This window comes from Chiloscyllium punctatum, chromosome 3 (genome assembly GCF_047496795.1).
Source record: "Chiloscyllium punctatum isolate Juve2018m chromosome 3, sChiPun1.3, whole genome shotgun sequence".
NCBI classification, from domain to species: domain Eukaryota; kingdom Metazoa; phylum Chordata; class Chondrichthyes; order Orectolobiformes; family Hemiscylliidae; genus Chiloscyllium; species Chiloscyllium punctatum.
The window spans coordinates 82,307,353-82,325,354 of NC_092741.1; the positions used below are offsets into that span (position 1 = coordinate 82,307,353).

The following is an 18,002-nucleotide window of genomic DNA, read 5'->3' on the forward strand; positions in this document are numbered from 1 at the left end:
CTAAATCTTCTCTTCATGCTGACACTGTCCTGCTCTCTCTTTTCTTTCCCAGTTCATGATGCACTCTGTTCTCCCCACACAGTTCTTTTGAAGGTCTTCTCGAGGTCAATGAGTCCAGGAGGTTGAAAACATTAAATATTTTAGGTAAAGTCAAAATTATACTCCAGATGAGTGAAGCTCCAATAGAGAGCACAATTGCAGACATGCATCTTATAATAAACTTGGGCACAAACCCTTTCTCCCCAAATTTCTGTGAAAATAACTTGAATTCTGGATTATACCTAAATTTTCTTAAACATTAATAACTCTATATATTTTGGGAATACATTTCCATGTTGAATGAAATTCTGTTTTACAGAATGTTCCTTGACTTAACAAAGAGACTTGGGTTACATTTTATGTAGATTTGGTTTCATCATTTTTGTTTGAAGAATACTTTTAAACTTAAAAGAGGATAATTATGAGCACATGAAAGCAAAGCTGTTAAAGAGGATTTACAAAATAGATTGAAGGATACAGTCAATAGAGAAACAGTGGCAGACATTTAAGCTGATACTCCAGAATGCATTGGATAGATAGGTTCCATCAAAGAAGAAAATTTCCAAGGGACAGATCCACCAATTGCAGTTAACTAAAAATGACACAGATGGTATCAAATTTAAATAGATAACTTGTACAATAGTGCATAGAAAGGTGGCAGATCAGAAGGTTGAACAAAATATTAAACAAAACAAAAAGATTAATAAGGAGGGGAAAATTAAAGTATCTAGAAAGTTATCTAGAAATATAAAAAAAGTAAAAGTTTATGTAAATATTTATAGAAGAAAAGAGTTAACATTATGAACATTGTCCCATACAGAAGTGAATCTAGAAAATTCATAATGGAAAATAAAGATTTTGCAGATTAATTAAACAAAAGGTATTTTGTATCAGTCTTCACTAAAGAGGAGACAAGTAACATTCCAGAAAGCATTTTAAATCAGGAAATGGAAGGAGGATCTCAGGAAAATCACAATCACCAGGGGGGGTGGTAGTGGAAAAATTGTTGGACCTGTGGCCTGATAGGTGCCAGGATCCTGATGGATGTTATCCTAGGGTCTTAAAACAAGTGCCAAATGAGTTAGTAGGTGCATTGACTTTAATTTTCCCAGGGTCCCCCAGATTCAGGGAAGATCCAATTAATTTGGAAGATAGCGAATGTAACTACCTTCTATATAAAGGGAGCGAGATAGAAAGTAGAAAATGCCAGGTTAGTTAGTTTAACATCCATTAGAGGAAAATTGTGAGAAGCTGTTATGAAAGACATTACAGCAGAGTACTTAGAAAGGTAATCAGGCAGAGTCAACATGGTTTTGTGAAAGGCAAATCATGCCTAATCAATCTAATAGAGTTCTTTAAGGAATTGATAAAGGAAATTGATACTGTAGATAAAGGAAAACAGGTGGGTGTTCTGTATTCAGATTTTTTTGAAGATATTTGATAAAGTGCCACATTGGTTATTGTGCAAAATGAAAGGTATACAGGGTAGCATATTAGCATAGATAGAAGATTAGGCAGCTAATAGAAAGAAGACAGTCAGCCACAAATGGGTCATTTTTCAGATTGGCACGAAATAATGAATGATGTAACTTTACTATTTAACCACAGATGGGTGGGTCCGATCTTATGAAGTTTTCTTATTTATTCGAATATATCCAATATGTGTATTCTGAAATATCCCCTCAAGTGCCTGCCACTCCATCTTTATTTTTAAATTTAATTTGCCAATTTACTTTCATCAGCTTTTCTTCCACACCTTCATAATTACCCAGTTTAATTAAAAATAAAGTTCCAGACCTATTTGCCCATTTTGCAAACTGATTGCAAAATTCAATCAATCCTCTGATTGCTGCTACCTATCACTGCCTTTGCTATGAGATCATTCATTTATCCGATCCCATTGCACAATGCCAGGTCTGGTGTAGTCAGCTCTATATCAGTTCCAGAATATGTTGCTGAAAGAAACTATAAGTAGATAAATTCTTCGTCAGCATGGTGGTGAAAGTTTGTAAAAGTCACACGGGAATGTGGATTTGAGGTTACAATCAGACCAGCCATGATCTTATTAAATGGTGAAGAAGTCTAGGCAGGCCAAAGGGCCTACCCCTGCTTCTTGTATGCTGTTGAAAAGTATCAATAGTCATTGGGTTTTACCTTCTCCTCCATTTTCTTTGCTTCTTCCATATATTTTTGGGTGCTTTTCCTGAGGCACTCCTTGAGATGCACAATCTCAAGCTCCGCTGCAGACAGCTTTTGCTCCAGGTTTTTCTTTCCACAATCAATCACTTTGGATATTTCTGTATGGTGTATATGTCTCATATTCTCACATGGGGATTCATGCTGCACAAGGAAAGATATACAAGATTTGGAGATAGTAACGAAAAGGGATTGCCTACATATTGCCTACCTCAGTAGCAAACTGACAAGCAACATAAATAACGGATGTAAAAACTTCTATATGTAAAAAGGAAATATTAGCAAAGATATGTGTAGGTCCACTACAGGCAAATGTAGGAGAATTTATAAAGGAAAATAGAGAAATCTTCAAGAAGCTAAATAATTACTTTGTCTCTCTTCACAGAGGAAGAGCCATGAAATCTCCCAGGAATGATAGAGAACTAAGGACTAATGAGAATGAGGAATTCAAATAAATTAGTAAGAAAAAGTAGCATTGAACAACTAACATTGAATAAACAACATGGAAAGTTGACACCTCTCTGGGACCCAATGATCTACATCCCAAAGTGTTGAAAGAGGTGACAACAGAGACAGAGGCATGACATTTTTTTATTTGCATCTGAGAGGACAGACATGTTCTCATTTTGCAATCTCATTGAATGTTGAAGTGCTTTTCAACAGTGTATGTTCAAGTCTCCACTTGGGGATCAGCAGATTCATCACAAATCAAGGGGAAGTGAAATACTTTTAGCAAGTACCTGATTGGCTTAGGTTTGCTTTAAATAAATGAGGTGACTCAACTGAAAATAATTGTCACAGTAAATAGATCCTTGGTACTGTGGGAAAATGTGGAAATGCATATCTTCACTGAATATTTGGGCATCATTACTCAGGTTAATATCTATGATATTTTCCAGTATCCAGGCTACATTTTGAGCCTGGTCCTCAGTTGGACCTCATGTACAAAACTCAGTAGCCAAGAAAACCTGGTCTCATCAGCAAAAGCCATGGACTTGAGCATTCTTGTCAGCAGAAGCCTTCACTCAATCTCAGACTATCTACGCTGCTGGTATTTAAGCAAGTGTCAGAGCCTCATCACCTTACATGATGAAGGTTGAGAGTGTGGTGCTGGAAAAGCACAGCAAGTCAGGCAGTATCTGAGGAGCAGGACAATTGACGTTTTGGGCAGGAGCCCTTTAGCAGAAATCTCTAGCCCAAAATGTCGATTCTCCTGCTCCTCGGTTGCTGTGCTGACCTGCTGTGCTTTTCCAGCAACACACTCTTGACTCTGATCTCCAGCATCTGTAGACCATACTTTCTCCACCTTGCATAATGAAGTCTCAAACATGGGACCAGACCATGTCATAGCAGGTTCCAGTTTAACCTTCTCCAAGAATTACAGTCAGACGTATCATATTATCTTAATGTCATACAATTACCTGTGTTTTTATCATGAATGCAGGATCACAGCGTTCCAAAAGTGCTCTCTGCGCTCGAAGTTCATTTTCTTGTATTTTTTGCTGAAGTTGGATAATCTGTTGCTCCTGGCTAAAAAAAAGGAAAATTGAGAGTCAAATACATTTCTGACTTTAAATTATATGAGCCACCAAACAAACAATTATTCCTTCTGTCACAATTTCTCTCATGCAATCTTAATCCAGTCAAGATCTCTCCAGGTCTTTTTCTTAACTCCAATGAGAAAGGAGATTCCCAGGTTTAGCAACTGATGCAAACAACATGAAGTCAGATAGATACCTTGACCACCCAATAATCAACATTATGGAATCTAACTTCTTGTGTCTTTACTGGAACAAATGCATTAAACCAATGAATGTTAAAGAAAACATCAAAAACACAATAACAATGGCCTAAACAATATGGAGATCGACTGGAACAATAAAACTTTTGGAAACTGTTCAAACTATCAAAGTCGATCAACCTATTTCATGATTATAATAAGAGTGATTTTTTAACACTCATTGCACCTTATTGGCTGAAATGAAAGCATTGAGTAAGCTTTGAGGAATTTTAGAAAAGTTATACAGATTGTAGTTTCCATTTGTGGAGATCAAAGAGAATAAAACAGCAAGATTAAAATTATGTAATGTCATGGCAATGGTTCATAAATTCCTGAATTACTTACGGTCACACTAGACTGTTAATTACAACAGATTCTGGATTAGTGGTGCTGGAAGAGCACAGCAGGTCAGGCAGCATCCAAGTAGCTTCGAAATCGACGTTTCGGGCAAAAGCCCTTCATCAGGAATAAATTACAACATGAATTTTTAAAAAGGGGACATCGAGCCAAAATATGTGGATGTAAATTCAAGGCTGCCGAGCAAAGGCCTGAGAGGAAACATGGAATGTCACACCTGAAATGATGCCCTAAAGAGACAGATGCAATTCCAAACAAACTGATCTGTGATGTCAGATAATGTGTGGCTGACTACCCTTGTCAACAAAAAGCCCATTTCTGTGGATGAAGTCCCAAACTGCGGGCATGTTTATCATAGCATTCTTAAACTGCAGATAGAGGCCATTTAGCCCATTGAGCCTGCACTGACACTCTAAAGAGTATCACACCCAGACTCAGCCCCCCACCCTATTCCTCTAACCCAACGATATAGGAAGGGAAAAGGTAAAAACAATGACTGCAGATGCTGAAAACCAAATACTGGATTAGTGGTGCTGGAAGAGCACAGCAGTTCAGGCAGCATCCAACGAGCAGCGAAATCCAAAGGTTGAGTTTCTGAAGGAAGATTACAGAGAGATAGGCAGAAATTTAAAAGGAGGTCCTCAAGGATAGTAATATCTGGATTACTCCCAGTGCTACGAGCTAGTGAGGGCAGGAACAGGAGAATACAGCAGATGAATGCATGGCTGAGGAGCTGGTGTATGGGAGAAGGATTCACATTTTTGGATCATTGGAATCTCTCTTGGGGTAGAAGTGATCTGTACAAGAAGGACGGATTGCACCTAAATTGGAAGGGGACTAATATACTGGCAGGGAAATTTGTTAGAACTGCTTGGGAGGATTTAAACTAATAAGGTGGGAACCAGGGAGATAGTGAGGAAAGAGATCGATCTGAGACCGGTACAGCTGAGAACAGAAGTGAATCAAACAGTCAGGGCAGGCAGGGACAAGGTAGGACTAATAAATCAAACTGCATTTATTTCAATGCAAGGGGCCTAACAGGGAAGGCAGATGAATGCAGGGCATGGATAGGAACATGGGACTGGGATATCTTAGCAATTATGGAAACATGGCTCAGGGATGGACAGGACTGGCAGCTGAATGTTCCAGGATACAAATGCTACAGGAAGGATAGAAAGGGAGGCAAGAGAGGAGAGGGAGTGGCATTTTTGATAAGGGATAGCATTGCAGCTGTGCTGAGGGAGGATATTCCCGGAAATACATCCAGGGAAGTTATTTGGATGGAACTGAGAAATAAGAAAGGGATGATCACCCTATTGGGATTTGTATTATAGACCCCCCAATAGTCAGAGGGAAATTGAGAAACAAACTTATAAGGAGACCTCAGTTATCTGTAAGAGTAATAGGGTGGTTGTGGTAGGGGATTTTAACTTTCCAAACATCGACTGGGAGTGCCATAGTGTTAAAGGTTTAGATGGAGAGGAATTTCTTAAGTGTGTACAAGACAATTTTCTGATTCAGTATGTGGATGCACCTATGAGAGAAGGTGCAAAACTTGACCTACTCTTGGGATATAAGGCAGGGCAGGTGACTGAGGTGTCAGTGGGGGAGCACTTTGGGGCCAGCGACCATAATTCTAATCGTTTTAAAATAGTGATGGAAAAGGATAGACCAGATCTAAAAGTTGAAATTCTAAATTGGAGAAAGGCCAATTTTGACGATATTAGGCAAGAACTCTCGAAAGCTGATTGGAGGCAGATGTTCACAGCTAAAGGGACGGCTGGAAAATGGGAAGCCCTCAGAAATGAGATAACAAGAATCCAGAGAAAGTATATTCCTGTCAGGGTGAAAGGGAAGGCTGGTAGGTATAGGGAATGCTGGATGACTAAAGAAATTGAGGGTTTGGCTAAGCAAAAGAAGGAAGCATATGTCAGGTACAGACAGGATAGATCGAGTGAATCCTTAGAATATAAAGGATGTAGGAGTAATCAGGAAGGAAAATCAGGAGGGCAAAATGGGGAGATGAGATAACTTTGGCAAATAGAATTAAGGAGAATCCAAAGGGTTTTTACAAATATATTAAGGACAAAAGGGTAACTAGGGAGAGAATAGGGCCCCTCAAAAATCAGCAAGGCGGCCGTTGTGTGAAGCCACAGAAAATGGGGGAGATACTAAATGAATATTTTGCATCAGTATTTTCTGTGGAAAAGGATATGGAAGATATAGACTGTAGGGAAATAGATGGTGTCATCTTGCAAAATGTCCAGATTACAGAGGAGGAAGTGCTGGATGTCTTGAAATGGTTAAAGGTGGATAAATCCCCAGGACCTGATCAGGTGTACCCGAGAACTCTGTGGGAAGCTAGAGAAGTGATTGCTGGGCCTCTTGCTGAGATATTTGTATCACTGATAGTCACAGGTGAGGTGCCAAAAGACTGGAGGTTGGCAAACGTGGTGCCACTGTTTAAGAAGGGTGGTAAAGACAAGCCAGGAAACCATAGACTGGTGAGCCTGACCTTGGTGGTGGGCAAGTTGTTGGAGGGAATCCTGAGGGACAGGATGTACGTGTATTTGGAAAGGCAAGGACTGATTCGGGATAGTCAACATGGCTTTGTGCGTGGGAAATCGTGTCTCACAAACTTGATTGAGGTTTTTGAAGAAGTAACAAAGAAGATTGATGAGGGCAGAGCAGTAGATGTGATCTATATGGACTTGCATAAGGTGTTCAACAAGGTTCCCCACGGGAGACTGATTAGCAAGGTTAGAACTCATGGAATACAGGAAGAACTAACTAGCCAGTTGGATACAGAACTGGCTCAAAGGTAGAAGACAGAGGATGGTGGTGGAGGGTTGTTTTTCAGACTGGAGGCCTGTGATCAGTGGAGTGCCACAAGGATCGGTGCTGGGTCCTCTACTTTTTGTCATTTACATAAATGATTTGGATGCGAGCGTAAGAGGTACAGTTAGTAAGTTTGCAGATGACGCCAAAATTGGAGGTGTAGTGGACAGCCAAGAGGGTTACCTCAGATTACAACAGGATCTGGACCATATGGGCCAATGGGCTGAGAAGTGGCAGATGGAGTTTAATTCAGATAAATGCGAGGTGCTGCATTTTGGGAAAGCAAATCTTAGCAGAACTTATACACTTAATGGTAAGGTCCTAGGGAGTGTTGCTGAACAAAGACACCCTTGGAGTGCAGCTTCATAGCTCCTTGAAAGTGGAGTCGCAGGTCGATAGGATAGTGAAGGCGGTGTTTGGTATGCTTTCCTTTACTGGTCAGAGTATTGAGTATAGGAGTTGGTGGTCATGTTGCGGCTTTGCGGCTGTACAGGACATTGGTCAAGCCACTGTTGGAATATTCTGGTCTCCTTCCTATTGGAAAGATGTTGTGAAACTTGAAAGGGTTCAGAAAAGATTTATAAGAATGTTGCCAGGGTTGGAGGATCTGAGCTACAGGGAGAGGCTGTACAGGCTGGGGCTATTTTCCCTGGAGCGTCGGAGGCTGAGGGGTGACCTTATAGTGGTTTACAAAATTGTGAGGGGCACGGATAGGATAAATAGACAAAGTCTTTTCCCTGGTGTCGGGGAGTCCAGAACAAGAGGGCATAGGTTTAGGATGAGAGGGGAAAGATATAAAAGAGACCTAAGGGGCAATGTTTTCACGCAGAGGGTGGTACGTGTATGGAATGAGCTGCCAGAGGATGTGGTGGAGGCTAGTACAATTGCAACATTTAAGAGGCATCTGGATGGGTATATGAATAGGAAGGGTTTGGAGGGATATGGGCCAGGTGCTGGCAGGTGGGATATCTGGTCGGCATGGATGGTTTGGACTGAAGGGTCTGTTTCCATGCTGTACATCTCTGTGACTCTATGAATCAATTTATCATGGTCTAGTCTGCATATCCCTGGACACTACAATTTAGCATGGCCAATCCAGTTAACCTGCACACCTTTGGAGTTTGGATGGAAACTGGAGCACCAGATGGAAATCCATGCACTTAGAGGGAGAATGTGCAAACTCCACACTCATAGGGATACTGTACAGCCACCTAAAGCTTAAATCGGACCCGGATATCTGGCACTGTAAGGCAGCAGTGCTAACTACTAGGCCATCATGCCACCCCAAATGTTTACCCTTCCAAGAATATCCAAAAATAAAGGAATTGCCTGTGTTTGTTAGTAGGCTGGCATATTGATACAGATGAGCATTTATTAAAGGTCATGGCTTGAAGCCATTAAACCAGCCCTATGCTGCAGGGAAAGAAAGATTTGTGCTTGTTTTGAATGCTGCAAGTTAGACAGGCCAGTGAAGTTACCAGCAAGAAGGGTGTTTTTCTGACTGGAGATCTATGACCTGTGGTGTTCTATAGGGATCAGTGCCAGGACTGCTGTTATTTGTTTTCCCTCATCAATTGCTGTAAGTAGTAGCTCTTAACTAATACATCAGAAACTTTACAAGTATGAACTAGTCACTCTGTGCTCACTGCAAGCAAATGAAATACCTGGAGAAGACTATGAGCCAAGTGCTGGAAAATGGGACTAGTTTAGATTTAGCGTAGATTTGGCATTACAGACCTAATGGGCTGAAAAGCCTCTTTTGTACTATATGGTTCTAAGGAGGCTTGCACACCAGCAAGTACTGACAAGACCGAAAGCATCATCTCAGTGAACGCTGTGGCTTGAGACCAACTAACAGCCTTTTCATTGTCTAGGTTAGAGTAGTGCTGGAAAAACACAGGAGGTCAGGCAGCATCTGAGGAGCAGGAAAATCGACGTTTCAAGCAAAATCCCTTCATCAAGCATGAAGGCAGGGAGCCTCCGGGGTGGAGAAATAAATGGGAGGGGGTGGGGGTGGCACTGAGGAGAAGGTAGCAGAGAGTACGATAGATGGATGGGGGTGGGGATGAAGGTGATAGGTCAGAGAGGAGGGTGGAGCAGATTGGTGGGAAGGAAGATTGGCAGATAGGATAGGTCATGAGGATGGTGCTGAGCTGGAAGGTTGGAACTGGTGTAAGGTGGGGGAGGGAAAATGAGGAAACTGGTGGTCCACATTGATAACCTGGGGTTGAAGTGTTCCGAGGCGGAAGATGAGGCATTCCTAACTTTTGCCTAACTGCCTTTTCAGTCTTTCCTTCCACCCATCACACCCATGTTTCTTTCTGGTCTATATCTGTGTGGGGAGGGAGGTTTATAAGGGGGTTAAGATTTAACTTGTACAATTATATGTCAATAGTTCATAATTGTTTATCTAATTAGAATCTATTTGCCATAAAAAGTAACTCTTGTTTGTACAGAAACCGTGATCCATGCTGCCAACCTGTTTCAAAAAGACAGGGAATCTTTGGGGAATCTTTAACTTTGGTGATGACTCTGGGAATAGCAGGGCTTGATTTTCATTGCACTACCCCAGTGGGTTGTAACTGCACAAAAGGTTTAGAAAATTTTATGTGCAAGAATGGGTTTAGTGCAAAATTAGCATAAATGAATTACATGCAAAATTCCTTGGTAAAAGAAACAGCACCATTTTATTTATATGCATAATCACGCCAAACCTGCCTATGAAATACAGCTGGAATATCTTATCGACAAAAGCAAAAAATGTTGGAAATATGCTATATATCTTTGCATCAGGACAAGCACAATATGAGGTGCAAGTTCATTCTTACTCTGTGAAAAACCCAGTAAGGCACACAACATTTCTAAAAACTGCAATTTGAAATGACAATGCAGAACGTTCAGTAAATCAAAATGCTGATGTATCAAGAATTCTACTCCTGTCCCTGTACAGATCTCCAGCCAGTTTCTTTGATGCCAAGCTATACTGGATATACCTGTAACATGAAAACTGATCTGACTCTCCCAATGTAAATGACCCCACGTTACTCAAAGCAGTAATACCAATAATATGCACAGGATTAGTGTCAGGGCACTTACCAACAATTGATTTGGCTGCAAAGTGAAGATTTAGATGTAACTACCTCAATATGTTCTCTCTCACGGAGTCAACTATCTTAGTATTATATCGAGTAGTTCTCTAATAGACTGCATATTTACATGTAGAATTTAAGACTTTCATACTGTTGGTTAATATTTTGAACAGATCAGTCTGCTTGAAAATAAAATTTGCACTGTTTAATCTGTGGCGGTAGGTTGCATTTTAATAAGACAATGGTTACATCAGGCAAGGTGTTCCTAATTTTTAAAATCCAGTCACAGGGTGAAGACATCACTGACTAGACCAGTATTTATTGCCCATCCTTAATTGCCCAGAGAGCATTTAAGAGTCAATCACATTATTCTGGGTCTGGAGTCCAGACCCGCTAAGGATGGCAGTTTCCTTCCCTAAAGGATGTTAGTGAACCAAGTCATTCGGCAATGGCTTCACAATTATCATGGGACTATTGATTCCACGTTGTTTTTATTGAATTCAAATTCCACCATCTGCCACTGGGAGATTCAAACTCAGGTCACCCAAACATTACCTGGGTCTCTGGATTTGTAGTCTGGAGGTAATACCACTAGGCCCACCAAGTCCCTACAATTTAGTTCATATTTCAAAGTTACTCAAGCAGGATTTCTAACCTTGGCCTGCTTCGAGAAGTAATATGGCTACATGGTTAGTCCAGTCAGTTTCTGATCAATGATGAAGCCCAGGATATTGTGAGGGATTCAGTGATAGCTTTACTAATAAACATCAAGGGAAGATGATTAGATTCACTCTTGCTGGAAATGGTCATTGCCTGGCACTAGTGTGGTATAAATGCTACTTGGCACTTGTCAGCTGAAGCCCAGATGTTGTTGCATGTGACATGGGCTGCTTCAGTATCCCAGGAGTTGGGAATAGTGCTGAATTTTGCAAAAATCATCTGCAAACATCTGCAATTCGCACCTTATGATAGAGGGAGGATCATTGAAGCAGCTGAAGATGGTTGGGAAGAGGACACTACCATGAATAACTCCTGGAGGGATATCCTGGAGCTAAGATATTTGGCCTCCAAAAATCTGAACCATCTTCCTTTGTACTAGGATTCCATCCATCATCGAGGTTTCCACCTGATTCCCATTGGCTACAATTTCTTTAAGCTTCCTCAATGCAATATTCAGGCAAATGCAGCATTGATGTCAAGGGCTGTCATTCACATCTCACCTCTGGAATTCAGCTGTTTTGTTTATGTTTGGAACAAAGTTTTACTGGAGTCAGGAGCTTGATGGCCCTGAAGAAATCCAAACTGAATGGTAGTGACCAGGTTATTACTGATTGTTAGCATTGTCAATGACTCCTTCCTGACTTTGCTGAAAATTAAGAGTAGATGTAAAACACTACAAGTAGCCAGGTTGGATTTCTCTTGCTTTTGGTGCACAGGATCTGCATGGGCTACTTCCCATATTGCTTGGTAAGTATCTGTTTTTGTAGCTGGGCGAAGGAAGGGCTGGAGCACCAGTTTTCAGTCCTATTATTGGAATATTGTCAGGTCCTTTGCAGTATTCAGTGCCTTCAGTTGCTTCTTGATAACACATGGAGTGAATTGAACTGGCTGAAGACAAATATCTGTGATGCTGAGGACGTCAGATGAGACAAGATAGGTCATTCATTCAACACTTCTGAAAGAAGATGGATTTGAATGTTTTGACTTCGACTTTCAGCTAACATGCCCAGATCCCCATTTATGAAAAACCATGAGTTTATTTATTTGTCCATCACCATCCATGACTAGATGCGGCAGGACTGCAGAGCTCCTTATCTATTGATTCTTGGCTCGCCTAACCCTGTCCAATACATACTACCCTCTGCTGTTTGCCATGCAAGTAGTCTTCTATTGGAGATTAAGTCAAGTTAATAACTCATTTTAGCTATAACTGACGCTGCAATTCGCATGCTTTACTGAACTCTTCATTGAACTAGGGTTAGAAGCCTGGCTTGCTGGGAATATTAGACAGGGGATATGCTGAGCCAAGAGGTTGCCGACTGGATTTTTACATAATTATGCTCCTGCTGATTTCCCATAGCACCTCACTGATGCCCAGTTTTGGGTCGCTAGATCTGTTCAAAATATATTTAGAGTGGTAATAGTGTCACGCATTGTGAAGCAAGGTATCCTCAATATGATGCCTGACTTTGGCTCTACAATCACTGTCATGGGCAGATATGATTTGGACGTGCCGGTATTGGACTGGGGTGTACAAAGTTAAAAATCACACAATATTAGGTTATAGCCCAACAGGTTTAATTGGAAGCACACTAGCTTTCGGAGCGTAGCTCTTTCATCAGGTGGTAGTGGAGGGCTCCACTACCACCTGATGAAGGAGCGATGCTCCGAAAGCTAGTGTGCTTCCAATTAAACCTGTTGGACTATAACCTGGTGTTGTGTGATTTTTAACTATGGGCAGATATATCTGTGACAACTAGATTGGTGAAGATAAGGTCAAATATGTTTTCCCTCCTGTTGGATTCCTCATCATCTATCTCAGACCCAAGCTAGTGTCTAAGTCTTTCAGTGCTCAACCAGCTTGGTCAGTAGCAATGAACCATTGACATTAAAGTCAACCACCCAAAGTATGTTCTGTGCCAGAGCCCATCTTAGTGCATCTCTCAGTTGCTGTTCAACATGGAGGACTAATGTTTCATCAGCTGAGGGTTTGGGCGAGGTACAGGGAATAATCCAAGGAGGTGTCTTTTTTCTTTGTTTCACAGATGCCATCAGGCTTCACAAGGTCCAGAATTATCATTGAGGAATCCTAGTACAACTTCCTCATAACCTTATGCTGCTAGGCTGCCAGGTCTGCTTGGTCTGCGGTATCAAACATACCCAGGATGGTGATGCTAGTGGCTGTGACATTATCTGTAAGGTATGAGTTAGTAAGCATGACTATGTCAGACTATTGCTTGGCCAGTCTGTGGGACAGCTCTCTCAGTCAAAGCAGAAAATCTTGGTAAGGAAAATAATGAAGGATTGACAGGGCTGTGTTTGCCATTGCCATTTCTAGATGGAAGTCAGATCATCCAGCTGGTTTCACTCCTACGTTGTAGAAGTTTCTTAAAATTGAGTGGCTTTCTCAGCCAATTCAGAGCCAGTGACATTGCTGGGATATAGATTTAGGTGAGGATGGAAGGTTTTCTTTCCTTACAATCAACCAGCTATTGATTTCATTTTTATTATTTGAATTCAAACCTAGGTTCTCAGGACATTAGAGTTGAAAATGTGTTGCTGGAAAAGCGCAGCAGGTCAGGCAGCATCCAAGGAACAGAAGAATCGATGTTTCCGGCATCAGCCCTTCTTCAGGAAACGTCGATTCTCCTGTTCCTTGGATGCTGCCTGACCTGCTGCACTTTTCCAGCAACACATTTTCAGCTCTGATCTCCAGCATCTGCAGTCCTCACTTTCTCCCAGGACATTCACCTATACCTTTGGATTATTAGTCCAGTTCCATCAGCTCTACTTTGCTGCAAAAGACAAATGTTTTGCAGTTTGAATTGATTTATTTGAAATTTTTGTGCAAGTGTAATATTTAGTTTTCCTGAAAAAGCACAAAATCAGTAATTGGAGGACTGAACAGTTTTATATTGAGATGTATTTGTGTTTGGAAGCTCATAGCTAATAGCATCACTTCAATTCAATGGTACTGAAGTGGAACTTTACCTCTTATTATTCATGTGCTTCCAATTTACTGTCCATCACACTCTGTTACAAATATTGCATACCTTTAAGAAAGTATAGAAAACTAAAAGTAGTTTCAACATTCTCATCAAAATTCTGAAGAAATACATTATTGACCTCACTTTATAATGAAGAAATTCACAAGAACCATTTGTTCAGCCAGCTCTGGATAAAGTAAAAATCTACTTTGCAGAGCATTTTGAGATAAATGGAATATTATATGAGAAAGGAATTCCTTGGTACTTCATCAGTCTTGAAGTCTCTTCATTAAAGATTACACTGGGATAAACGTCAATGATTTTATTTCTTAATTCTGCCAGAGCTGACTTTTATGTTCTTCTACATGGGTCATGTTAGCATTCACATCCTTTCATCCAGAAGGTTATAGATTCATAGTTGTGGATATCAGACAATGCAGCTCAGAAATCAAGATGGAGTTGGGCAAAATAACCAGAACTAAAGAAGATAGAACTTTACAGAAACAAATGTTACAGATTACTCATAAAGAGCAAAATTAGATATAATTGTATTCCTTGAAATACTGTTAGAATAACCAATGAGGTTGAAAGAGATGCAATTAACTTAGTACACTGTCATTAACTATGCAGACTATCAACAGAGCAATTAAAAGAAGCTGAACTACATACTTACATCTCGAAAACAGCAATATGTAAGTCAGATGAAGTAGTTAGTTAGACCATAGTCTATATTCTAATCAGACCATATACCTGGTTGGAAAGAAACTAGAAGACAGAGAGAGAGAGAGAGAGAGAGAGAGACAGACAGACAGAAACAGAGAGAGGGGGAGATAGAGACAGTGTGTCAAGCATGAAGGACTGTATTCTGCAAGATTAGCATCTAGTCTGCTAAGATTCCTATAACTCCCTCAGCTTCATAATCGAAGACCCCTCCCAATCCGGTTATACTCTCTTCCACCCTCTGCCATAGGACGGAAGATATAACAATTTGAATAAACATACAAACAGATTCAAGAACAGCTTCTTCGCTACTGTTATCAGAATTTTGAACAGACCTCTCAAATGTTAATGTTGATTGCTTTCTCACTGCACCTTGTCTGCGGCTGTACCATTGTATTCTGCACTCTGTTCTGCTACCCTGATGCACTTTGTATGATACAATCTGCCTGTGTAGCACATAAAACAACACTTTTCACTGCATCTAACAACATGTAACAATAATAAATCAAACAAACAAAATACTTCAGTACCATTCTAAATGCACATTCTAGTTGAGACACAAAGAGACATTCAGGCATCGAGGGTGGAAGAACTCTCGATGGCCATAAGACCATAAGACATAGGAGTAGAAGCAAGACCATTCAGCCCATTGAGTCCACTTCGCCATTTATTCATGGCTGATGGGCGTTTCGATTCCACTTACTCGCACTCTCCCTGTAGCCCTTTGTTAGGACTCTGAGAGGAGTGCGCAGGTATTCAAGTCCCACTATTCCACTTGTACCAAAAACTTAAATGTTCTATTTCATCACAAAAATGACCAACTTATTTATCTTTCTAATTTAGTCTAGAACTAAGGAGACCTCCACCAGGTTTCTTCAGTAACTATTTTCTAAAAGCTGACATTCTTTAAACAAGTGACAAAACTGATTAATAACTAATCTATTTTTCAGAATTAACTCCCTCAGTTTCAGCAACCAACATAATCAAAGACCCCTCCTGCCCCAGGTACACTCTCTTCTACTCTCTTCCATCGGGCAGAAGATATAAAAGGTTGAAGACAAATCTGAACGGATTCAAGAATAGCTTCTTCCCTGCTGTTATCTCAAACATGTACATTCATACACAAGTCAAGACAACATAGTCAGCAGAGACATTTAGAGCTTTAAAATAATTAGGCAAGTGGCAAAACACTCCCATGGCCAAAGGATGAAAAAAGATATGTATTATAAGCCAGTCCTGTCATTGAGATCGGGATGTGGACAGTTGATGATATGTTCAAATAAAATTTCAGTTCAGATGAGAGTTAGTTAGAAAGCTTGATTTTTGACTTTACCAGGCACTTACAACATTTCAGCCAAGAGGGATTTTTGAAAATGATTCTGCTCTACACTTTTCTGTTATTTATCAGAAGAATCAGAGACTAGCCCTTCTAGCTTTATGGTCTTTCTTTAACACAATTTACTGGAAAACACAGCAGCCTCAATCCAGAGGCTTTTGATAAGTAACCTTGAGCATAGGGTCCCTTCTACCAGTTTGCCTGGCAATTAGAATAATAAAACACATCTTATCTGCTGAAAAGCTTTCCTTCTCAAAGTCAATTGACTTTTTGTAAATAGCAATTACATAAAGTTTTCTTCAACTTTTATACATGACAGTTACAAAAAGTTGCATGATAAAAGGCAGCATGGTGGCTCAGTGGTTAGCACTGCTGCCTTACAGTGCCAGGGAGTTGGATTCAATTCCAGCCTCGAGTGAGTGTCTGTGTCTGCGTGGGTTTCCATCCTACGGTGATCAATAACATCACTTCCACCCCTCACAATTCATCATGCACCACACGTGATGTCACTTCCGCCCCTCACATCATCGCTGATTATGTCACATGCTCAGTGACTTCCGCCCCCCCCCCCCCCACTGCCGTGTTTGCCACCACTTCCGCCCCCACCAACGCCACTCACCTGCATTCTGCTGACATGCCCCCCACAGATCCCACTGTCACCATCCCCGCACCCCAGAACCCTGAGGGGAATACCACCCCTGCTCATGACTCCACCCCCATTCCCCCCACCACCACACCCACTCCAGTTACCAGCTCTGCCCCACTCCCAGCTCCACACCCACACCGGATCCCAGCTCCCAGCCCTGCCGAGTGTTCACCATCCCTCCAGACCTCCACCTCACTGAGGATGAACAATCAGTCCTCAGCAAAGGACTCACCTTCATCCCCCTCCGCCCACGCATCAATGAATGTAATACACACCGTGGCGTCCAACACTTTGTCCTCCGCCTCCGAGCTTACTTTTACAATCAGGACTCCCGCCCACCTTCCGAGGACCCCCTCACCTGTCTCCAACACACTCCATCCACCTGGGCACCCCATGCTGGCCTATTACCCGCCCTCTACCTCTTCATTTCCAACTGCCGTCGGGACATTAACCGCCTCAACCTGTCTACCCCCTCCCCCACTCCAATCTCTCACCCTCACAACGCACAGCCCTCCAATCCCTCTGCTCCAATCCCGACCTCACCATCAAGCCAGCGGATAAAGGGGGCACAGTGGTAGTCTGGCACACTGACCTCTACACTGCTGAAGCCAGATGCCAATTCGAAGACACCTCCTCCTACCGCCCCCTCGACCATGAGCCCAACCCCAACACCAAACCATCATCTCCCAGACCATACAGGACCTCATCACCTCAGGAGATCTCCCACCCACAGCTTCCAACCTCATAGTCCGGGAACCCCGCACTGCCCGGTTCTACCTCCTTCCCAAGATCCACAATCCTGATCACCCCGGCTGACCCATTGTCTCAGCATGCTCCTGCCCCACTGAACTCATCTCTACCTGCCTCGACACTGTCCTATCCTCCTAGTGCAGGAACTCCCCACATACATTCCACACCACCCACGCCCTCCACCTCCTCCTCCTCCAAGACTTCCATTTCCCGGCCCCCAATGCCTCATCTTCACCATAGATATCCAATCCCTCTACACCTCCATCCGCCATGACCAGGGTCTCCAAGCCCTCTGTTTCTTCCTCTCCCGACATCCCCAACAGTACCCTTCAACCGACATGCTCATTCGTTTGGCCGAACTGGTCCTCACCCTTTACAATTTCTCCTTCGAATCCTCCCACTTCCTCCAGACCAAAGAGGTAGCCATGGGCACCCGTATGGGCCCTAGCTATGCCTGTCTCTTTGTTGGCTACGTAGAACAGTCCATCTTCCATAATTACACTGGCATCACTCCCCACCTCTTCCTCTGCTACATTGATAACTA

At 41.9% G+C, this 18,002-nt stretch overlaps 1 protein-coding gene across 3 annotated transcripts in view; it reads right to left on the minus strand.

The window, feature by feature from the left end:
* cep85l (centrosomal protein 85, like) overlaps positions 1-18,002 on the minus strand; it is a 304,765-nt gene that overhangs the window by 26,969 nt on the left and 259,794 nt on the right. For all 3 annotated transcript variants that reach the window (XM_072555891.1, XM_072555889.1, XM_072555885.1), the window contains exons 5-6: positions 3,657-3,765; positions 2,194-2,379 (exon numbers count right to left, since the gene is read on the minus strand). In XM_072555891.1, coding sequence (XP_072411992.1) covers positions 2,194-2,379; positions 3,657-3,765 — 295 coding nt within the window. The remainder of the gene's footprint in view (positions 1-2,193; positions 2,380-3,656; positions 3,766-18,002) is intronic.